Genomic DNA, 24,527 nt, shown 5'->3' with positions numbered 1-24,527 from the left:
TTATAAGACACCAATCTGTGTTAGCCCAATCTTTATTTACCAATCCCAGTCCTCGCAGGCCATTTTATCCCGTTTAGCATTTGTACATTAAACGAATCTTGGTCCAATCACCCTCCGATGGTCCGCGCACTTGTCCCATTTCCCTCTCCACTTCCTCACCGTTGATTAGAGCACGGATAGTGGGCTTTGAGGGATCCTTGGCGAATGCGTTCTTCGCATAGTGCATAACACTCTCATAATCATAGGGAACATTGAAAGTGGTGGTCTGATCCATGGCCATGAACTGCGACCAGTACTTTCTCGGGATATTATCGTAGTCGATTTTCACATACTCATCGCGATCCGGACGACTTTGCTCGTGGAAAAGTCCCAGTAAGTGGAGTGTTTCGTGCTGGATAACAGCCGGCATGGTAAGGCATCTCTCATTCAGGACGACTTCGTGGGGGCCAAAGGATAAAGGTTGGTAGCCCACTCGGGTTCCACACATATTCGGCGATTTCTTGAAGAACACATATCGTTTTCCTGCGGGAGGAGATCCTTCGATCTCCTCGAACTGAACACAGGTCTGTTCGCCAAAACTCGTCATCGCTGCCCGAACATTGGTCACCTCCTGGTCACTGTAGTCCCCAGATACTCGGTAGTATATCTTGTTACCGGGCCAACGTTGAAGTGGCGATTGCAATGCATTACGGGTCTTGGCCTCCGCCTGTTCATCGTCCACATGGATCTCATTATAGTAGTTCTCGTAGGAATCAATCCCTTCGGAAGACACCAAGATAGGTCCGAAAACCACCGCCAAAAATATATACCAAACGGTTTGAAGGAACATTTCTTTAGTTTATGACCAAAGTTTAACCGCAAAACCGCTTTTATAGTCTTTTGATTAAAATGTAGTTATCAGTTTTATTTCTGTCTTGAAAATATTCATTAAATTAAGGTTTTACATACATTCATACATACAGACAATTCAAAGACAGGCAAAACAACTCATTCCTTTCCACCAACATTAAACACTGTGCAACAAAAAATATATTTATTTGGTCAACTAAGCTATAGTATAAGCTTAATACTAGCGATTTTTTCTAATTAAAGATTAATTGGCTTGAAACAATATTAATTTGCAAATTCTTTTTGACTCAAAGGGGAAATTCGGTTGCCTAATTTAAATCATTTAAAAATGGTTTACATTTTGTTGCACAATGTTAAGAGCCGAAACACATTTCCAGATAAAAGCCTGCTCTCCATGAACAAACTCCGTTTTCATGGAGCCAAGTTCGACTTTATCCGCTTACAGACTTATATGGCTAGGGTATTTAATTAGCATTTGCATAGCTTAGCATAGATACAGTATTTATAGGTTCGCAATTGTTTAATGTATGCACATCGAACTGCATTTCAGTACACATTGGTGGCTAGAATAGTGTTTATGGCTCTAATTTATTGAAATAAATTAATAGCCATCTTTAAATGAGTTACTTTCTCTCGGATTAGTTCCCTTTGATATATGAAAATTCAGCTGTTCTAGAGCTAAAACATGTGAGTTCTAAATAACTTATCAATTTAAACTAGATTTCGATAGATGTTTCTAATTCTTTATTAATTTAGTTTAAAATACTAAATAAATAATTTTCAATACGCTAGATGTATATTTTACTTTACTTTTTTTCTAGCCACCAGTGTATACTGTTAAGCATTTTAGTGATCCTTAATCCTCCGATTAGCCATGCCGTCAGCAAACGTTACTAATATATACACATATGCATACGTTAATATCGTAAATTAGGGTTTTGCATTTGGGTCATTAAGTTGGTACTATTTTGCATTGGGTTGAGCAGGTATAGCTCCAGATTTAAACCAATAGTTGATTATTGTTGTTAGTTTGTATATTTCCAAAACTTTGTTTCCTCACTTATAACAAACGCATCACTAATACGTGAGTTGTGGATGGTGGCCGGTGTTATTTTTTTTTTTTAGGTATTCTGGTTTTTGGATGTTCCATGGCTTGAGCGTGGTTGCTGCAGCGTTGAGGAGTGGCTGGCTTTGCGCCAGGTAATTAAAATTAAGCTGCTCAATCACGCCCAGGCTTTTGGTCATATAGTACAAGTACATACAATGTTAATTTAATCATAATTCATACAAAATAGAATAGCAAGAACACATAATTAATAAAGAAAGTTTCAACAGATTACACAAGCAAAAATTCAAAGACAGCAAATTCATCTCTTGCAGAACTTTTCATTGCGTTGTTTCGGTTATCCGCCTGGTTTTCTTTTATTGGCTTCTGTTTTGTTGTCGTTGTCAGTTATAGTTATCGTTAATGTCCTGATCCGTCGATTCAGGCACTTTGCTTGCTAACATCACAAATCAGTTTCCAGTCGTTAGTAACGATCTCGTCCTTTTTCATTTGTTTCTTCATTCATCATAGTTTCGAACTCTCTCTCCATCTCTAAATATACAGTAAATAGACGGTAGTCATAGTAGTAGGTATTATTTGATGGATGGCGGGCGGGCAGGCGTTTGATCGATTGCTCCAGCGAGTGATCCAGTGAGCGGTTGAATGAATTGAGTTCTTGACTCTCGTCCAGTTCTCGTCCCGATCCTCGCCTCTAGTGCAGCTCGATAAACTCGTACAGGGTGGCTGGCACGGTTCCCTCGTAGTGGATGTCATGCTTCTTGATAGTCCTCGCAGCCAAGCACGCCAGCGTTGTGTACTTCATTGGATCGATGATCTTATGCATCGGCGTGGGGGCCAGCAGACTCTCAAACGTCTCGCCAGCATCGTTTTTGGTGTCCTAAAACGACAGAGTCGGGTTAGTAAAATGTATTGCAGTTCATTCGATACCATACTCACCAAATGAGCTCCTCCCTCGAGCAGGATGTGCGACAGGGGCTCCACATAGGGCTGCATGGTGGCCAGATGCAGCGGCGTGTTGCCGGATTCGTCGACGGCATTGGGATCCGCACCCACCTCCAGCAGTGCCTTCGCTAGCGTCACCGAGGGGAACTGGCAGGAGGGATAGCGGCCGGCCAGCGTGCCTTCCCGATAGCAGGCGTAGTGCAGGGCGGTCCGGTCGAACCGAACGCGCACCTTCAAGCGGTTCAGGCGGTAAAGGGCTCCCATCACCTGGCGACGCATCTCCGGATTGAGGGCATCGGTGTCCAGCAGGGAGCTCAGCAGGCAGCCTATGTGAATGGCACTTATCATGGTGCGACTCAGGGCATTGGGATCGTGGTTACAATCGTGCTGATGCGCCGACAGTAGTGTCGTTGAGGAGGAGGATGATGCGGATGAGGAAGAGGAAGAGGATGATGATGTGGAAGAGGAAGCCGAACAGGATGGCGATTTGTCAGCTGCCGGCAGCTGCTTCTGAGGGTGCTGCTGGTCCTTCTGCTGCTCCAGCGTGAAGGCCTGACCCCGCTCCACCTCCTTGACCGCCTTGTAAAAGATCGTCAGCATGCCGTCCGCCTCGATGGGTGGGACCACCCGACCCCTGGGCAGAAGGCGACCCGCCTCCACCAGCATGAAGCTGAAGAGCTCGGCGAAGGACAGTAGCGAGGATTGCGTCATCGGGCTGAGTGGCTGCAGGATCTTCTGCTGCATGGTCAGGGCGTACGACCAAAGTTCAATGCAGCGGTCGAAGCGTCCAGCGTCCGCATAGTGGGCACCCCTGAGAAGAAAATTGGAGATTGGTTAATAAATACTACTACTATAATTTAAATAACTAAACCGACTCATTTTTAATAAGCAACATGGGCTCGGATGTTGTTGAAATAATTTCTTTTTAAGGCAACAAACTTAGCTGCACTGATTTGCTTATTATTATTTTATTCATTGTTAAACCTTACGATTTTAATTAATTTTATTGAAAATGTAATAGTAGCAGTAAGTATCAGTTTGGGTGGCAACTAATTTTAATTTCAAAAATGCTTAAGTTAGTTACAAGATTGATTGATTTGATCATTTATGGTTTGATAAGATTGTAACAAACTTTTTTATGTCTATTGTTTAACCTCTAGAACGATTAAAAAGCATGCTGTTAATTCTGACGCCAACTAATTAAACACCATGCTGATAGTTGCCCAAATGCTTATCTAAGATTTTGGTTCAGCTTTACTGACTTTTCTAAGATATTTCACTCACCTGAATCGGATATAGTAGCTGGTGTCTGGATGCGTGGGTCCCAGAATGCGCTGCCTAATGACCAGAGCCTGCATTCGCATCTCGTCAGGATCCAACACCATCTCCTCCAGTTCCTCCACGCTGGTCACCTCTTTGACCATCTCATAGGCCGGCACTGGTTCCTGGACCTTCTTCTCCAGCGGTGGCACCAGTGACCGTTCCTCGAGCGCCCGTCGCCACAGAGTCAGTGCCGCGGCCATGTCCCGCTTCCGGTCCACATAGGTGGCACCCAGCAGCTCCAGGGCGTGAATCCTTGACTCCCTGCTCACGCAGGGTAATGTGATTAGGTGCTCTACGATGGGCATGTGACCGGTGACACTGGCCGCCAGCAGCGGAGTCATTCCGTAATAATCCACGTCCATGGTGGCGCCGTGCTTGAGCAGCAGCTGGAGGATCTGCAGGGAGCCCGACTCGGCGCAGTCGTGCAGCGCCGTGTTGCCCTTCACGCTGCATCGATTCACGTCCGCGTTCAGGGAGAGCAGATACTGGGCGATGCGGAAGTGGCCCTTGTAGCAGGCTATCATCAGGCAGGTGTGGCCATGTCGGTTCGCCACCTCAAAGTCTAAGAACAAGTCCAATGATTAGCACACCTTCTCATTTACAATGGTAGTTTAATACTCACCCGCTCCGTGATGCACAAGATACTTGACGATCTCGTAGTGTCCGTCGAAGCAGGCCGCTCTCAGCGGTGTCGAATTCGTCCTGGTGGTGCTGTTCACGTTCGCCCCCCGGCGGACGAGCATCTTGACGATGCCCAGGTGACCGGCGGCCGCTGCGCACCACAGCGGTGGGGCGTCCTCGATGGGCTCCCCGTCAAAACTGACCGAACCCACCTGCTCCACATTCGCCCGGCACTTTGTCAATAGGTATTCTACAATGTCGTAGTGTCCGTTGCGGCAGGAGATGACCAGCGGGGTGGCTCCGTTCACTTTTGCCGAGATCAGGCTGCCTACTTCGCCGGAACTTTTGTTGTAAAGGGTGGCCTGTAAACAGACAAAACAGTGCGTATATGGGTCAGGTTTTTTTAAACTCAAATGAGGTCTTTGTAAAGCTTAAAACTTATGACGATTTTGTTATCAGATACACTTTAAAGTGCATTATCAGTGAATTTAAAGCTATAACATTTGTTTGGACAAATGGTCGAAGTCATAATTCAGATAACCTTTAGCTTATCTTTAAATAAGTGCTTATAATAATATTATTATTTTATTATTATTATAATATTATTATTATTATTTATTATTATATTATTATTATTATATTATTATAATAATATTTTGTTATCAGATACACTTTAAGGTGCGTTATCAGTGAATTTAAAGCTATAACATTTGTTTGAACAAATGATCGAAGTCATAATTCATATAACCTTTAGCTTATCTTTAAATAAGTGCTTATAATAATATTATTATATTATTATTATTATATTATAATTATTATATTATAATTATTATATTATTACTATTATATTATTATTATTATATTATTATTATTATATTATTTTATTATAATATTTTGTTATCAGAAACATTTTAAAGTGCATTATCAGTGAATTAAAAGCTATTACACTTGTTTGGAATTGGATCGAAGTCATAATTCAGATAACCTTTAGCTTTTGCTTATCTTTAATTAAGTATTTATAATAATAATTGAAATTTTGTAGTCTGTTAGCAACAGGTTGGTTAACATGATTTAAGCCCGTGGTATCAATTTGAATAATTGATGCGATTCATTTCCAAAAGACGGTTTCGACCAATCTAAAATCGATTTTAAAATTCCCTACTCAACTGACGATGTTATTTTTGTTGATTAGGTTAGTCACCAACATACGACTTGTTGATGCGATTTAGAAAATTAAGTAATAAACAAGTTTAGCCTTATCAATTCATATCAGCCCCTGGGTCTTTCTTTTAATACGCGTTTTCCCCTGATAATTATATTTATCTAAATCACAAACAAATTTCAATTAGAAACAAATAATTTTTAATTGCTGCCAAACAAAATGACGACGAACAAAGCCAGTTGCTGACAGAGCGCAAAAAAAAAACCCGAGCCCCCTGAGCAAGAGATAACACATGGGTGGGGATGGCACTTCTAGTAGCGATAGGGCACGAGCAGCAGAGAGACAGAAAAATCGGAGAGATATAGCCAGAAATCAGCTGAGAAATAAAATGTCTCTCTTTTCAGTTGCCGCCTAGCAGTGCTGATGGATTTTATTGTGTAGCTACCCCTCTTTGCCTCCCATGCCGATTTGAAATTGAAATTCATTTATGTCAAACGTGTTTCATTTTCGCTTTGTAGTATGCTAATTATGTTGTTTGCCATCGCGTGCAAGGGGGTCGGAAAGGGAAGTGGGGTTGGTGGGAAGTGGGAGGTGGGAGGTGGGAAGTGGGAGGGTGGAGGTGGTGGGGTGGAGCTGGTCGCCAGATTGGCTATGACGAATAGATTAAAGCTACAAAGGAATCAACAACAATTACTATTTTATTTTTCTAAGCATATTCAAATGATCTCCACATTTCTACACTGAAAATATAATTCTTATTCATTACCAACTAAATTTAAGATATAAAGTTTAATAATTAATAATAAAACTAAAATAAACTTAATACAACAAATATACACCAATGAATATTTTGATATTAGGGTATAAAATAACACAACAAATAATTAAGACCCCTATTAAACATTTTATTGTACTTATTTTTTTTTTATAAAATATTTTCTTAAATGACCTTATTTATTTCCGTGTAGAACTTTTCTATACAAGCAGAAGTCAACATCAAGGAAACAAACTGCCTTACGAGAAAACCGTGACTTGATCACATCAGTCCGTCGTAGAGACAAAGGCATTTTCAAATCTATCAACCTCAATTTGAGCATTCGCCCATATGTCGTCGTTCCCTTGTCACCTAGAAATCACCTACCTACCACCGCCCCTGACTGTTTAGAACCAGAAACGAGATAAGCACAAAGAGGAGAAGCCAAGATAAAAGATGCCAGCCGAAAAATTGGGGGGAAGCAAAAGACCTTGTGAACGCCGCATGGCATTTTTTGCTACAGTACAACCTGCAAAGTTCGAATATTTGAATATATTTTATATGATTTTTATTTTAAGTCCCATTATTAAACAGTATATAAAAATGTTGTTATTAGTAGAGCTCAAATCAAAAAACATCATAGGAATATAAAACTAATTTTTACAAATCGTAGACTTGGTTTAAAATATAATTTTTAATCATTAAAATGTGAATATTTTGTATTATTATTTTACACACTATATACATATATTAATGACTTTAACTCTGACTTTAGATTAATTTTAGCACTGTCCCTGTATAAAATCATTACACCAACAATTATTTTCTCTCTATTTTCTAACAATTTTGGCCGAAGGAAATAGCTTCCTACATTTTGGTCTTGGCCAATTCGCTTTGTCTCGATCATATTGAATTCGTCACCAGACAGCGGCATTCTTTGTCTTGACCCCTTTAAATCCCCGCCCCGCCAATCAACGCCTCGTGCGCGTGACAAGGAAAAAATAACATTAAAACAAAAACAAAAACAGAAGAAAGCAGTCAAAATAAAAATAAAGAAACATTTTTGGCACGACTATTAAGCGGAAAACGTATTTTGAAAATAAAAATTATTGGGAAGTCTTTTCGGCACAACAAGTGCAAGCGCAAACAAATTGAACAATGAAAATTACGCATTAATTTTGGATTTAATTCGATGCGAAAGCAAAAGCAAAAATATATTTATGTTACAGCGCCGCATTATCGTCGATTCCATTTTATTGTCTACTGAACTTTTCGCTTTCGCACCCGGGGGGAAATTGATCATCAGCAGCTGTTTTCTTCTTTTCCGCCTTCTGATCAATTATGATTACGACTTTGACAGCAATGAATCATCTTGGTGTCTGACTGGTATGGGAATTATAAATGAGCTTATATCGGAGGAAGAGCATATAAAAATCATATCAAGAAAAATCTACACAACTTCATACACTTCCTTCCCAATATGCGCTTTGAAAATAAAACCAAATATTTGCTGTTTTTTTTATTTTATAAAAGCTTTTAACTTTATAGAAAATTTCCTAATTCAACAGTAAATTTAGTAGAATATATTCAGTTCCACCTATTTTTAATTAGAGCGATTATCATTAAAAAACTTGAGCTTTGAAGGCATTACAAAAATTTATTCTCGAACAGTTTATGATTCGGATGTTTTGGCATTTATGTCAAAGGTTGTCAAATATAATTATAAAAAAGGCTATTTAAGTTAATAATGGTATATTAAACTAAGTAATTTAGTAAATAGATGTATTTAGCGGTTTACTGTATTAACTTCTGTAATTACACTTGGGAAAAAACCTTGAAAATTACTTTATTTCAGAGCAGTGTCACAGAAATTAATCATTCTGTTGTATCACCGATTTTTCCTTTTCATTCTTCTCTCTCTTTCTGTATATCTTCCTTTTAGCCATTATTTGACCTTGTTACTCAGACCCGAAGCCGAAAAAGCTTCAAACGAAATGAAAAGTCAATCTGGCAATGGAAGAAGGCGGCCCGTGTGGCCCAAAAAGCCAGCGGTACGTGAATTGTGGGCGGACCAAAAGGGTGGAGGCGTGGCAGGGGGTGGACTGGGAGGCGGTGGATATAGTGGCAGTAGGAAAAATCGATCAATTGTGTTTAGGTCGCACGACATTATGCTAGAATAAAAGTGACCCCGCAGATATTGTTTCAGCCTTATTGCCCCAAAAAAATCGGAAATCCAATCAAGAAATTGAACCAAATTATGGGAATTTCTTCACTTGCTAAATGTTTTATTTCGTTTAATTATGCTAAGTAGGTAATTGTTGAATGCTAGAATAACAAGTATTAGTGGGAAAGCCCATAATGGTTTTTTATTGGAGAAAATAGACATGTAAACAATATTTAAAAGCTATAATTAAAATTTGAATATAACACTTCCCAGTTCACAATGTGCAAGATTCAAAAAGCAATGCTCATGAATATTTATTGAAAAGGAATGTGTTTAATTCAATAGTAAATAATTTACTTTGCAATAAAAAACCATTAAATCCTTAAGCTTTTTATTTACTGAAGTATTAATCCGACATTCTCAACTATGCACCCCACCTGCACTTATATAATATTTATTTTGACCCTTACCAAAAACCACTTGTAGATTTTGACACATGGATGTAATTCATATCTAAGCAAGATTCATTGTTTGTAAACAATCAATTTATTTTACAATATTTGCATTTGCTATTCTTCTTGAACAAGTAATTCCACTGAAATTCTTGTTTATTTTTCCACTTAATTTCGTTTCACTTGCCGAGACTCAAAATCCCCAAAAACAGAAAAGTTCCCCCACAGAGAATTTGAATGAATAGAAAAACAAATACATATACTCTGAAACACTGAATGCAACGGGTCAAGATAATTTATGTTTTTAAATTCACACAATTTACCTTGGGCCAAAAAAAATAAGAAAATTTCACTTCCACAAAAAGTGGAAATAAATTTCTTTTTAATTTGATGTCTGTTCCTACCTTTTTTCGCAAATTGGGGAAATGTAAAACAACAATTTCCCAAGGTAATTTATTGTTTTTGAACATTTCACATATTTGTTCTCGGATTCAAAAGGAGAGTGAGTGGAAACACCTTGAGCCCAGTTTACCGCTATGCACAAATGTCAAGCTAAAACGGCCTAAACACTGCCATTAAATTAAGGCAACCACACGAACAAACAAAAAATTGTTCGTTTCCGTGTAATAAACAATAAACTACTTTCCATTGTTGTTGCCAAGCCACTGTTTTTGCCTTTTTTGTTGGTTTGTGTGAATTGTTAGTTGGTCGTTTCGCTTTGCGATCAATTTTCTGCTTTGACCGTTCGCTATACACATCCCCCCCTCTGAACCGCACACGCATAATTTATTATAATTTTGACATTGAACGAGTTCAATGTCGATGATATGCAAGTAGACAGCTCCAACCTCAAGTTCAGCCGACTTCAGACTTGGTCATCACACTCCAATATAATTCAATTTGGGATGCCGTTCGACCGACCGACCATTCAACTGAACACTGGCCATGTGCGGTACGAAATTCGAAATTCGGTAATCGGGGCTCGGTGCTCGGGGACCGGCATTCAAATCAGTCAAGCCAAGCTCACTCAAATTATTTGGTTTATTTGTTAGCTTAGCCGCGACTGCGCAGTCGGCTCAAGGGTGACAAAAGCCGAAGCTTTAAAGCCAAAAATCGGAAACCAGAAGCAAATAGAAGCTGCATCCGAGAAAAGCATTCAAAAATAGCAGGAAGAAGAAAAAAACTGCAAAAAACGTTGGAAATAAAACAAAGCAATTATTTGTTTCTCCTCACAATATCTGCCACTAAAAGTTGTTAAATACCTAAGTACAAAAACAGAAAAAGAAATGACTTTTTGTTGATATATTACACTTTATAAAAAGCAAGCCAAGAACTCAAAAATTAAAATAAATCAAGATGGATAATGTCAAAAATATTAAAATAATAGACTAGAAATATATATTATAAAATGATATAATTAAGCAGTTTAAAGGAAATAAGATAAAACCAAAAAACAGAGTCAAATTATCTTCCAACAGAATTCGTTTGGAATTTTAATGGATGTGTGTTCTATTTGAACCGAAAGAGATTTCCGTAAAACTGTGGATTATTTCTCTCAGTGCAATAGTCTGAAAACGTCAATATCAGACTGCGCAACCGCAGCATCATCACAACATCTTGAGGTCAACGGTGCTTTTAACGGAGCATCTCTGATGTGAGAAAAATAAAACTCGTTCAACAAAAGGGTGCACATTAGAGCACTGCCGGCAGTGTCAGGGTCAAGGCTGTTTGAATGTCTCACTGGTGTTTGGATAAACGGAAAAAAACTAATTAATTAAATGAAGCGTGGAAAATTTAAGAAGACGCCCTCAGATTTCGATTAGACGAAGCTCTTATTATTAGGCACCCGCTCGTATATCGATGGGATTTGTTTTTATCTAGGTTTTGTAGGGAGATAGGACTCTTAAGGGAGCTCGTATTTCGCTTGGCAAACACAGATAACAGATGGGGATTGAATTCGGAAGATAAGTATACTGCTTCTATATGCACTGTACAAACTCTTCCTCATCTTTGTTGTCGGCGACGGCTTCTCTCCTTTCAGATTAATGGTTATACGAGTATTTCATAAATTTTTTTATAGGAGCCGTTTTGTTGTTTTAGTTAATCGTGCGATGAACTTGACAACTTGGATCGTAGAACAAAACAATGTTGCAAATAAACAAACAAAAATAAATAAAGTGGTGCTTAAGTGGGTTTTACTACTGTCATAACAACACCTACAAATGCTCTGGCGGAAGTCATTTAACTTAATAATAACTTAATAAACATAGCAAAGTATTGCAAACAAAGAAACAATTTTTTAATAATTTACTAGAACAAATCATTGACCTGATAGCGCTTCAAATTTGTTTGCTTACCTCCCCTTTGTCTTTCGCTTTCCTTGTAGATCTTTGTTGGGATCGTAAATAGTTGAGATGGGCGATAAAAATGCACTGAGCGAAATAATAATTGCCTATAAGTGTCTGCGTTTCTAGGTTGTTCAATTGACAGTCATGGTTAATTACGCGGGTTGTTAAACCTCAAATCCGGATGTCACCTTCAGGAAAATATAATTGCTTTTTGAATAATTATTTATCTTTATTCTCTGTTTTGTTGTCTTACACTTGGTACATATTTTGTTTGGCCAAAAGAGGTCAGAGAATTTTACGACACTTAAAACAGCTGGCATTCCTCCTCATTGGTTTTTGAATGCTTCCTACTAGACAACTCAGTGTAGATTTTGTTTTACCAATTCTACTAGGTCTAGATCAGTAGCTTATTTACTTTAACAATTGTTAAGCTTTCGTTATGAATACATTAGGTTTTAAATATTGTTTACTTATTCAAAGCTTCACATAACGAACCGCTATGATGCAACAACTGTTCCAACTTACATATATAACAAAAAGCGTTTAGAGGCGGCCAAATGTTTAGCTTAATTAAGAAGTTCTACTCGAGTATTTGGCAACTTGTTTTAGCACTTCCTAATGCCAAGTTTTCCTCTATATACAGATTGCATAACGGCTAAAAGCTCGCCAAAAGTTGCAAAACCATTCTTGAGTTTCAAATATGGACAGTCGGGTCGAAGCAAAGTTTCTTAATTGCTTCACATTCAATAGCGGAATTCTAGTTGAGTTTCTGCCAGTGCACAGACCAAAACAAAAGCCAACAAATTAAATTCAAGAGTAAAAAAAATATATTCAGGCTTCTCTGGTGAAGAACAAAACGCACGACGATAAAGCCAATGAACGCTATCATTATATACAGACAAACAGAACACGCATTGAGTTCAAACTTGGGCTTTGCATCTACGTACGTTTCCTGCTCTTCGGCTTCAATTGTATTGTTATCTTTGTTGCTGTTAATTGCCCATCCTCGTTCGGTGTTATTTGTTGGTCAGATGGTTCTGGATACTATGTACAAAAACAAGTAAATATACAGATATAATATAGAAATAAATAAACAAAATAAATTGTTTTTTTTTTTCCGTTTCAAAAATAAGATTTGATAAAATGCTAAAATTTCTTAAATTTGTTAAGTAAAACAAAAAAAATTAATTTGAAATAAGAATTTAAGATTCGAATCTTATTTATTTTAAAGTTTTTATTTATGTGCTGATCTAATTTATATTTCTAGTACCAGCAAACACCGCTGTTTTCTTCGAGTGTGCCTGTTTATGTACTCAATGATGTGGGTAAATATTCTCGTACTTACAGAGACCAATGGCCACAAAGCCAGCGGATGACAAAGACCACATCCACATCCACATCCACAGAGAATCGGAGTCAAAGCAAACCAGCAAGATTGGCTCTGACCTTACACACACCATTGAAAACTAATAATCAAGAAGCAGTTAAATGGCAAGCAAGTAGAAAAATAAAAGAAGCAGGTCCCCAAGCTTAAGCCCAAAGCTTTAACTCCACTCGGCTCAAACAATATCGAAAAAAGACATGAAAAAACGCAGACAACATTTTCGCATTTTGAGGTTACTCAAACAAACCACAAACGGCAAACGAGTAAATTGCAAGGCACAAGAATCAACCTCAACCCCAAAAAAAAGAAACAGCTGTTGACCAACTCAAAATTCAGTTTTTCGGTTTTTGCATAAAGCCAAACGAAAAACGAATAGCGCTCAGAGGAAAACCAATAACAAAGTGTACATCGAATTATCTTGATTGTTATGCCTTGGCAAATGTTTTGAAAACGCTCGAGAAACGCTGATTGGAGTGTTTCTTTGAAAAAAACGTTTTCTTGAATTCGAATGGTCATTTTGAGCTTCGTTTTGCATGTAATTAAAATGATCAAGAAACAAAAACTACTACAAATTTAATGAGACTTAAGTGAGAATAATAAATCAGTTTTGGTTAATTGCTTATCGTTACAAGGCTAATCAATAATGACCAATTTTAATAAAATGAATGGGTAATGGGTACTCGAAAAGTAAAGACACAGTAGTGAAATACATAAAGTTAAGATTAAAAACGTGTTTTATATTTTTATTTGAACGTAGCTTAAATGGTATCACGATAAGAAGATTGTTTTGCTTAAAATCCAGATAAATATTCTAGATCACTGAGCCTTAAAGGTGAAACAGTAATTAAATTAATTTAAACCTGTTTCAATAGAAATTAGTCATTGAACCTTAGATTCGTTCTTGATTAAAAACTGGCCCAAAGGTTGGGGTTTACAAGCTCGTTGTAATGCGAATAAAACTCATAACAATTTGAATGCTTTTGAAGCCAGACTGTTACCTTTAATTTGTTTAGATTTGTTTATGCAACTTATAGAAAAGTAAAGCTGGCACGTGCCAAGAAAAGTTCTATAAATAATGACTTTATGGGCATTAAACTACACTCGCTGCGACAGTTCTGACGTAACAGGAATATACACAATGTAATAATATTCTTATAGCTAGTTTGTATAATGATAAAAAGGTATTAGCTATGTAGTAGGTCTTTTGACAGCCTCAATATATTAAATAGATTTCATTCTGTAGGTATACATTTTCTAGAAACTTCTGTTTCTTTTGACCTCTTCTATCAACGAGCTTCTATAAAGCTTCTAAAACGTTTCATAAAGTTATCTAGCGATCTTCAAAGTTGGTCTACATAGTTCCCCTTATCCACCCTCATCAATCATTCGATCTGGCCCCATATCACGTAGAGCCAAGAAAACCCAACAAAGTGGGGTAAAAACAAAAACGAAGGGGAACGAGAAAGAGGAAACCAAAAAAAAAAGAAGAAGCAGCGGTGGAAGAACGAAGAAATATTTTGTTGTTGTGTGTACTCAACTCTAAGTGGCACTTCAACTTCGTGTACGGCGTCCAACTCTTCGGTGAGGTGTTTCACTTTTTTTTTGCTGTGAGCAGGGGAGTCAATCGTTGGGGTGGCGAAGGGGGTATTTTCTTATTTTTGGAACAAACATAAACAACGGCCAGCAAGAAAAACCAGTTCTATGGGGCGAAGGCTAGAACATGTTGCACGTCGGTGCCGCCAAGCAGGTTGCCTCGCAGCCTCTCCCTCATTCGCATTTGGAGCATTGAGTGCAGCAGCCCATACACAAAAAGCTATTTCGGGGCACTCGTCAGCACATATGTATTCCGTATTCCGTATTTACATTATATTTATTTATTCCATTTGCTGGGGACAACAACACACACCCGCTTTCCCCTCGCTCCGAATCCAAAAACTCACACCCCTTGAATGACACATTTCCAGGGTCGAGCCCCGTCTGTCAGGAAGCTTGATGAAGCCAACAATAACCGAAAACGAACAGGAATATCCAGCTCGTGATACACTGAGCAAAAAGAATAAACATGATAGTTTCAAACTAAAAATATATTTTCCCTTGGTGTCGTTTAAACTTTGTAGTTTTTGGGGCAATATTAAAAAAAAAATTAAATATTTTTGAGTTAATTATAATTAATTTACCTTTTAAAGCAATGTATGAGAAAATCAAGACAGCTTAAAGATATTTATTTATTTTACATTCTAACAACACACCACACACCACATAACTAATTAATTAACCTTTGTTTTTAGTTTTTTGTCTTCTTATAATATTTCACAGTTTTAGATGCAATCTTAAAAAAAATGTATTACCTATTTTATTGAACTTAATGTTTCACAAGGTAAAATTTTGTTTTCTGTGTAGAGGGTCGAGCCTTCCGAATTGGTGTGATTGAACGCTTTCAAGGATAATTGTCAACAGCAGCGGCTGCAGGAGGAAGCCGAAAAGCAAAAAACAAAGCCGGTGGAATGGCTCTTTGTTCTCTCCGATCAGCATAATAATAATTTCAATAAGCAAAGTGCGTTCGCTTGTAGGCGTTGCTGGGGGCAGAATCAGTATAACCGAGAGAGAGGGGTATACGGGTGGAGAAAGAGACGGGGCGACCTGCTCCGTAAGGTAACAATCCCGGAAGTAAACTGCCGCTGACGACGTGATTTCAGCTGTTAAAATTCGCTGTCGTTATTAACGTGTTCCACAGCAACGTGGCCCAAATGCAAAAACAACACTCAAATTAAATGGTTAAAAATACTTGCTACGCATTTGGAGCAGTCATCGGCAAGAGCCACAAAATCAACACAAATAATAACAAACAACGAGTGTCTGAGGCGATAAGATAAGCCCGCCAAAGGAAATGAATCAAGCCTGGTGGAAAATGTGAGAACCAAGGCAAAGAAAACCAAAGCATAGGCTTTGTAGATTAATACTTAATTTTTCACGAAACATATTCTTAATTTGCTCTAAATATCTTTCCAATGAGAGTATTATTTATAAATACTTCAAAATAAAATATCAAAACTTAATTTGACCACATTAATAAGCCAAGTTTGACAATTTAAACTTCTCTTTAACTTGTGATTAAAAAGATTTCTTCATTTTATTCATTTTTATCACCAAGACTTAAGAATAAGTCTTTGCTTGGATAAATAGCATTATACAATGAGAATAATTCCAGTTTAGTTATACGGCCCTCGGCTTACAAATTGCAATGTCAACAAGAAGTATTTTTAATTGCTTAGGCATACAATATACGTAGTGCATTGCTGGGAAAGTGTTTTTCAAAAGAGAATTAGTCCAGTTAATTTACATGTCCCTCGGCTGAACCAATTTCCATGTCACGTATAATTTGCTGAAATGCGAGGCCCAAGTATATACAAAATATGGCTGTGCTAAACTTAGCATCAAACACACACCAATGGGACTAGCACAGTCGTACTAAATAATAAACACCCACGAGTATGAAACAATGCAAAAACGGGGGCCAAGCGAGGCTTCAATGCAACAGCGCCATTTGCAGCAAGTTTCTGTCTCTGTTTCTGTTGCTGCCGTTTGTGTTTTCTACTTAATTTCTGTTTCTATGGCGGTGTGTGCCAATGTCAAGCTGCCTCTTTGGATGCCAGGCCGAGTCGAAGCTAAAGCCTAAACCCAAGAACTTTGGTTATGCAAAGCGTCTTGCAGTCGCAAGCAAAAGTTTCCGATCCGATACGCCCACAAACACGCCTGGCCAAAACATATGTATTTGTTATTGTCTTGCGTCAAGACAAGGCATGTGGCTATTTTGTAGCTACAAAATAGAATTTAGTTTTGTTTATCCAAAATCATTAAAAAATTTGAAAGTATGGCTATTACTATTATTATTAATTTTATTATTAATTCTGTATTAATTTTGACTTTGGTATAGTCTGATAAATACAGCATTTTTGGACCTGCTTCATTGAATTGAAGTATTTATTCAAAGAAATTTGATTTACACGAACGCGAGAGCGGCCAAATAATTTCATTTTTAATTTAATTTAATTTTTATTATTAATTCTGTATTAATTTTGACTTTGGTATAGTCTGATAAATACAGCATTTTTGGACCTGCTTCATTGAATTGAAGTATTTATTCAAAGAAATTTGATTTACACGAACGCGAGAGCGGCCAAATAATTTCACGGCACTTACGGGTGATGCGGCAAACTAAACCACAAAGAAAAAGAGAAAATTGTGCATAGACATTGCAAAACAATACTGTATCCCAAATGTAAAATTTTGTTCGACAAATTGTAGATCCTCACACTAAAATTTTAAATTTTAAGTTAATTTTTACGAAAATTCCTAATATGTATTTTTAATTTTAATAGTTTTCCACAAATTTCACATTATTTGGCTTCTTTCTAGCCAGATTTTAATAATGTGTCCAACAGCACAGTTGGAGAACATGCGCGTGTTCGGCTTAGCAGAGAGCGCTTGTGTGTGTGAGTGCTTGTCAGTGAGCAAGAGAATTTTATTGATTAGTCACAAGGCTAAATAAACTGCCGAGTTTGTTGAGCAGCTGAGATTTCTAACAACAATCACAATAAGAATATCGCAACTTTCCAATTGGATAGCCCAGTGCAGGTGGAGTCCCAATTCGCCAAACGAAACTCACCTTCAATTGCGCCAAATTATTGTCCCTCGCTGCGTTGAAAACAATGAATTTGTAATCCATTTTTGTGAGTCAATAAACTGGCATAAATGCTGCAGAAACTCGCTGGCTGAAAATTACTTAATTTCCTTATTGTTTGGCGGTGAAAAAGATTATTTTTTATTTCGTTTTGCTTCTTTCTCCGCCTTTGTCAAGAGAGAAATAGGGAGAGCGAGAAAGAGAGCGAGTGGGAGTGGGAGAGCGTCGAGATTCTTGAGGATGCTTTTGTTGTTGTTGTTTTTGTTTTTTTTTTTTCTGCCCCTTTTCCTAGTAATTTATTTTGATGTGTGGTCGATTTTCTGCACAAAAGAAGAACTTTCCAACCGAGCGAATATATAATATGTAACGATTGCGTTTTGGTCGTACTTTTTAATGCTTCCGTGTCTTCCTGGCAATCGTATTACATATCGTTTTGCGCACTTTTCATTCGCCTTTTATATTTTGGTTTGCTAAGCCCTCAGGAAGACGAAAATTTCTTTCTTTACTGCGTTTCGATTTGGTTTCCGGGTCGTTTGATACCTTAATTTTTGCTCTCTAGGGCGGTTACTAGAGCATTAAACACACTATTTTCCGATTCGATTCGTTGCGATTCCACACCATTCAGCACAAACTCAAATCAAAAGCCTTCCCGAGTTTTTCGAAAACTCGTCCGACAGCCAGGAAAGCAGATCGATGGTCTGAAGAAACTCTTGGAAATCGCACACGAAGAGGCGCGCTGTTTGAACCGTCCCGCCCGCGATTTTCTGACAAATTAAAATCCAAATAATTGTTAAAAATCAGAGGTGGAAAAAAATCGATGGGAATATCGATATATTCGATTTTTTTTTTAAATATCGATCATATCGATGTTTGACTGGGACCATCAGATTGTATGCATCCCTAACGATATGTTCTTGCCAAATGTTAACTTTTCAATCCAGTTGGTGCACACTGTTAACTTTACCCTCCAGTTTTTGCAAATTTAGCCTGGTTCCATACCATTTGCTAACACCCTCTGTTAAAATTCTTTATTTCTTCCAATAACACTGTAAATGTAAGCAATTTTAAAAATTTCTAAATGTAAATTTCTAAATTAAAAATTTACATTGATCACAATAATAAATTTGTTAGTGTTAAATGAGAAACGGTATTCCTACAGCCAGGGTTGAAACTTATAAATAAACTTACCAGCTTAATCCCACAAACTAACAGCTTAATCCCACAAACTAACAACGAAAAATAAAATTCAACATAAAATGTCCTCACATGTTGACAGTTACTGCAGTTATGCAAAACAGCTGTTTCGTTATTTATTGTTTATTTATTATTGTTTATTATGTTTCAAACATTTATATACTGCTTATTAAAAATATTTAATCATAAAATAGCTTGGCACATATCTTATTTCAGACGTTTCGGCTTTATAAATGTGTTAAGTGTAGTTGTTGTCTATCCCATTAAATTTTGTTCCAATTATATAATATTTTTAGATTCATTTCCCGAGTTTGCCAAGTGTAAGCCGTCGCTCTACGTCATTGCTAAGTTGATCATTTCGCTTAGTGTAAATCGGCTATTCTACTGGTATGTAACAAGCAGCAATAGTCAGCAGGCGCGTACAGCCGCATTGACAACTGCCAAAAGGAAACTGCTATGAAACTATGACGTTAAGATTTGAATTTCTTTGATTTAAGTTTTATAACAATTTTTAAACTAAATCTACAACTTTTGATTAAAATGTTTTTATAAAAAGGTTATATTTTGGAAGAAAATTACAAAACCCAAAAACAACGGACCTGTCGCCAGCTTTGACCTATTTATTCGTAATCAGGGCCCCAAAATATGTGGATCCTGATAATTTGAAGGCGATCGGAAGTCGGAGACTAACGACTGTATATTGAGTAACGATTAAATATCGCTAGTTATTAATATATGATAATAAACACATTGAAGTTTTGTCTATTTGAAGCTACTTTTGTCTATTGCAGCTGTAGTCGTTCAATATTTTAATGCCCTGTGCCCGAGCCTGTCCTTTTCTATGATGGTTTCTTTAGAAATCGTTGTATTGTGAAACACCCTATCTTAATTTGGTTTTTTGCTGCCCAAGTTGTTCCTTAAAAATTATTTAAAATTATCGCAAGCAAAAAATAATTATACTCATTTTAAATTATTTAGTTTTTATATAATAACAAACGCAAATTGTGAGTATATTTATTTTACTTTGGTTTATTTTATTGAATTTATTCCATACAATTTCATATGCATTTTGTTTTTTTTTGTCATTAAATCATAAACAGTTACATTGTTTTACATTGTACATTTGATTATGTTTTACTTAATATGTATTATTAATTTTAGTTCATATTTGTATATTTCTTGTTGTATATATTTTATATGGTTATGTTTATTATGCATATGTGTGTGCTTGATTCAACAGAAAATTTTCAACAAACTGAAAACAATTGTTTATCGATTAGTTATATATTAAACGGATTAATCTTAATTTTCTGTTTCCCTTGAATAATGATTAATCATATTGTATACAATAATTAGTTAAAGCTACAACTTAGTGCGCATTCTTGTACTTCACCAACAACTACAACAAAAGGTATGACACATAAACAATAACAAAAATGTTGATCGTATTTTAACAACAACGAATATATAAAATAATCCTGTTAAAACATTTTTTGCTAAACAAAGAAAATGTAAAAGTTTTTTTTTTCAATATTTAATTTTTTTTTGCTTTTACTTTTACCATTTTTTTTATATCACAAGTTAAAATTTTGATTATTGTTTGGTCAATTTTATTATATTTATAGTTATATGATATATGATATTAGGTATGTGTGTAAATTATTTACATAAGAAAATATTCTAATAGCATAATTTAATAAACATATTTCCGTTAGTTTCTCATATAAATTGGTCTAGATAATCAAGTCATGGTGTTCCATTAAATTGGGTTTTAGTTTTTGTGGTGAGGAATTGGTATGGGTTCTGATTTGGTATACAGAGCAGTACTAACGAGTCGAGTGTTATTTGTATAAATATAGTTAAAATAGTTGATTTTTAGGAGATTACATAGAAATTCGAGTTAGTTGCATGCGTTAAGATGAGAATTTTTGTATTGTTTAGAATTATAAATCGTTTTTATATTTAAGAAATATATTTATTTTGAAGATCGTAGCGATGTGGTGGTATGTCCTGAGTGGTAAGAGATATATATTTTTCGATATGGTACTTTGGGTTATATACTGAGTAAAAATAAGGAAGAAAAAGTGAACAAATTTTAGAAAATTTAGAAAATTGTTTTAATCCCACACAAAAATTAAAAATAAATAGCTAAAGAAAATCATTTTGAATTTTACGAAAGAAAACAATTTGAAGAAAAGGTTATAAAATAATTTCCTATTGGAAAATTATCTGTTTTTAAAAAATTGTTATAAAAGATATGGTTAATAAACAAAGGTTTTGCCTAAGAATTGCAAGATATTACTCTTACTTATTTGAAAAAGGCTCAAATCCTGATCGTTGAGATATGTAACTAGTTCTTATCCCCTAAATACTTTCGCTATTTCCCACACAACATGTTGCGATATGTAAATTGGCAAATTCTATTCCCATAGCCACGAGTACAATCCACCACATCGTTTACGATCTCCTCGTTTGAGCTTCCACATTCCAGTATCGATATTAGTCGCAGGTGAGTATTAAGCATGGCTGAGCCCAACGAGCCATCAGACCATCGACTCTCTGACGCGGCCCTTTACCTGTAAATTAGTTTCGAGAGACACTGTATTTTCGGATATACTCGTAGCTGTAGCTGTGGGTGCATATGTTTTTGGGACCTCTAGACGTAGGTGGTGTAGGGGGATTTGCACATGGACAGACGAGCGTGCGATATGTCGGGATTGGATGATGGGCTGCCATCGGGGGCCTCTTCAGTTTCGACTGCTTCTCCGTTTGTGCCTCCCTCCGTTCCTCTGGGTTATGGGGAGAATACGCGCAGGGATCGCAGCAGAGTGGCCAGCACATTGGCCAGACACTCGGCCTGCAGGGCCAATTGCCCCGCTCCGATGGGTCCGATCTCCACGCCCACCAACTCCCTGAAACTGCTGGCCACGTCGTGAACCTTGAGCACAATATTCCGCGTTTGCAGGGGCGCCGATGTGTGTCTGGTCATGTCCTGGGCCAGCTCGGTGATCCTCCGAATGGCCGTCAGGCAGGAGGTGAGGTGCTCGGGCAGCGTTATCAATGTCATGTCCGACATGGAGGCCACCAGGAACTTACTGGCCGTGACCAGGGCCAGGGTCTGTTCGGTTAGCTCGTTTCTGGCCCGCTGGAACTTATCCTCGTCGATGGAGGTGCCACCGCCGGCCGCCTGGGCCACTGAACACTGGGCGGCCACCTGGTCCAGTTTGATGAGCAGGCCCGCCATGGCCACGTCCGTTTTGGCCAAGAGCGCCTCGCCGTCAATGAGGTGACCATTCTTGAGGAACAATTTCTCGCCATGCAGCTGCTGCGGTTTCTTGGGTAGCATGGGTAGGGTTCCATTGGTCTGGTTCAGGTGGGGCAAACGAACGGTGGCCGGTATGGGTGGTGAGTAGTGGGCAGGTGGTGCAGATCCGGGTGACGAAATACTCGGAGGTGGATTCACCCCGTTCAGGGGACGCGGCCGATTTGCGATGGGCGGCAGCGGGGGTTTCTTGGGGCCACTCACCAGGTTTGTGGTTGCGTTGCTCTGGTTCCCGTTCCCCTCCAGCGTGGGACTTCCCCTCGGCGGCAGTTGTGGGGGACAGAGCTCCCTATCTCGTCGCTCCTGCGGTTGCATCACTGGGCTGGCAGCGATCCTCACCTGCTTTTTGGGCGAGTAACGCTGCAGGAGCTCCGCACTTTTCGGTGGCCTCGCCGGCGGTGGCGACAATTGCTCAGCGGTTGGTGTCCTGGGCGGCGGCTGCAATTCGTCGGCCTCCGGCAGCTCCTCCTTCTTGCTGGTGGGACAGCAGCTGAACTTGCTCTTCCGCTCCACGGTGGCATATTCGATTACATGCGGCGAGTGGCTACTGCTGCCGTTGTTTCCATTGGCCACCGATTGGAAGAACTCCCGCTTGGCCTGCACCGAATTGCTATAGAGGCACTCCGTTTCCGGGGGCACAGGCGCCACTGGCTGCTGCTCCAAATTCGGGGGTGGTGGTATGATGAACGACATAATCTCCTCGGGGGTCAGCTCCTTGGCGGGTGTGGCCTTCTGGGTGGGTGGTGCCACCATTATCTGCTGCAGGAAACTGTCCAGCTCCTCGGCCTTGCCCTCGAATCCCTTGGGCGGAGCGGCATTCATCAGGGACAGCGAGTCCAGCTCATCGGGCGTCTGAGGCGGCGGAATGGCACGTAGATCTATGAGATCCGTATCGGTTTCTATGAAGGTGTCCTCCCTCACTTCGAAGCCATAGATCTCGGATAGCTGGCGGGCAGCCACATCCGTGTCGGCTGTTGCCGCATTGCTAATCTCCTTTAGCTGTTGCAGATACTCCCGCAGGTTGTAGTCCTTGGTCTCCGCTCCGAAATGCGTGCCATCGGGACTGTGTAGCCCGAAACTGCTCCTCTGCGAGAGCTGCTGTTTGACTGGTCCTGCTCCTGCTCCCGATCCCGATCCCGATCCCGGTCCCATGGTGCCTGCTGCCTGGAGCAGCATCATTTGGGGCCTCCTGGCTGTCGGCGATTGTGCCGGCGAGGCCACCGACTCCGAATCACTCTCGCTCTGCGAGAAATCGGTGCCCAGGGCCTGCAAGTCACTCAACAGCTGACTGAAGCCATTGAGCTTCCTCTGCGGTCGCGGACTGGAGGTGCTGCACAGACTGGGCTTCCGCTTGGGCGTGGCCGGGGTGGCAGGAGCGGATGTGGACACTGGTGCGGTCTCTGGAATGGCGTTCAAGCCCTGCGTTATGCCACTCAGCTCGTGGTTAATCGTCTCGGCCAGCAGTGTGAGCGAGTCACTGTGTTTCAGGGGATGCCCGGCGGGAATGGTCACTCCTGGGCCCAAAACCAAGCCACCCTGCGACTCCTCCGTCGAGGAGACCTTACTGCTGTTGAGACTATCGCAATCGGAGTCGAATTCCAGCATGGCCACGCCTCCGCCACCGCCACCGCCACCGCCGCCCACGCCCTGCTCCTGCTCGCTCAAGTACTGCTCGGAGGTCTGGACCAGGTGCTGCAGCTCCTGCACCCTCCTCAGCACCTGCTCGTTCTTGGCCTCCAGCTTCTGGCTGCCCGAGTGGCTGCGTCCCTCGCAGTAATTGCTGCCACTGCTGTCGCTCAGACCCGAGTCCTTGGCCGCCTCCTCCAGCAGCTCGGTGGCCATCACACTGTGCAGATCCAGGTCCATGGCGTAGGGCAGCGATGGGGCTGCCTGCACCAAAGACTGCTGCTGCTGCTGCTGCTGCTGCTGGAGCTGACCCCTCTGATCCACCAGCGGATGGTAGGGCGGCGCCATCAGGAAGTTCACGCTGTGCGCTCGCGTGTGGAAGGGCAGCAGGTAGCTCCATCCCGCTGGCAGCACTGTGTGCTGCGACAGGAAACCGGGCGAGTTGTCCTCGTCGTTCGGATCCCGCTCCCGCAGAATATTCAGCATGTTACCTGCAGTCGGAGAATAATAATCGTTATAATAAAAGGTAGTTTGTATATCTTTGCAGCTATAAAAATAAAATGTATGCACTTTAAAAAATTAATGAGTATTTAAAAACGTATATTCGTAAATAATTCATTCCATCATGATACGTCGGAG

General features: G+C 39.4%; 4 protein-coding genes across 5 annotated transcripts in view; all 4 read right to left on the bottom strand.

The window, feature by feature from the left end:
• The window catches only part of LOC128263323 (low choriolytic enzyme), a 40,099-nt gene continuing 15,572 nt past the window's right edge, over window positions 1–24,527 (bottom strand). Inside the window, exon 2 of the mRNA XM_052998341.1 lies at window positions 1–1,062. Within this exon, the coding sequence (XP_052854301.1) occupies window positions 74–829 (756 nt within the window). The 5' untranslated portion in view covers window positions 830–1,062 and the 3' untranslated portion in view covers window positions 1–73. The remainder of the gene's footprint in view (window positions 1,063–24,527) is intronic.
• LOC128263246 (protein fem-1 homolog CG6966) lies at window positions 1,958–18,527 on the bottom strand. Its single transcript, XM_052998137.1, has 5 exons — window positions 17,732–18,527; window positions 4,803–5,163; window positions 4,142–4,742; window positions 2,852–3,668; window positions 1,958–2,792 (listed from the first exon to the last, which is right to left on the bottom strand). The coding sequence occupies exons 1-5, from the start codon at window positions 17,789–17,791 to the stop codon at window positions 2,607–2,609; spliced, it is 2,025 nt and encodes a 674-aa protein (XP_052854097.1). The 5' UTR covers window positions 17,792–18,527; the 3' UTR covers window positions 1,958–2,606.
• LOC128263298 (uncharacterized) overlaps window positions 5,199–24,527 on the bottom strand; it is a 97,185-nt gene continuing 77,856 nt past the window's right edge. The window contains exon 7 of the mRNA XM_052998316.1: window positions 5,199–5,209. Coding sequence (XP_052854276.1) covers window positions 5,205–5,209 — 5 coding nt within the window. The 3' untranslated portion in view covers window positions 5,199–5,204. The remainder of the gene's footprint in view (window positions 5,210–24,527) is intronic.
• The window catches only part of LOC128263218 (uncharacterized), a 34,409-nt gene continuing 29,835 nt past the window's right edge, over window positions 19,954–24,527 (bottom strand). For both annotated transcript variants that reach the window (XM_052998054.1, XM_052998064.1), the window contains exon 10: window positions 19,954–24,379. In XM_052998054.1, the coding sequence (XP_052854014.1) occupies window positions 21,735–24,379 (2,645 nt within the window). In that variant the 3' untranslated portion in view covers window positions 19,954–21,734. The remainder of the gene's footprint in view (window positions 24,380–24,527) is intronic.

Source organism: Drosophila gunungcola, chromosome 3R, assembly GCF_025200985.1.
Source record: "Drosophila gunungcola strain Sukarami chromosome 3R, Dgunungcola_SK_2, whole genome shotgun sequence".
NCBI classification, from domain to species: domain Eukaryota; kingdom Metazoa; phylum Arthropoda; class Insecta; order Diptera; family Drosophilidae; genus Drosophila; species Drosophila gunungcola.
Note: the sequence above shows the minus strand (reverse complement) of the source record. Positions and strands in the feature narration are given on the sequence as shown.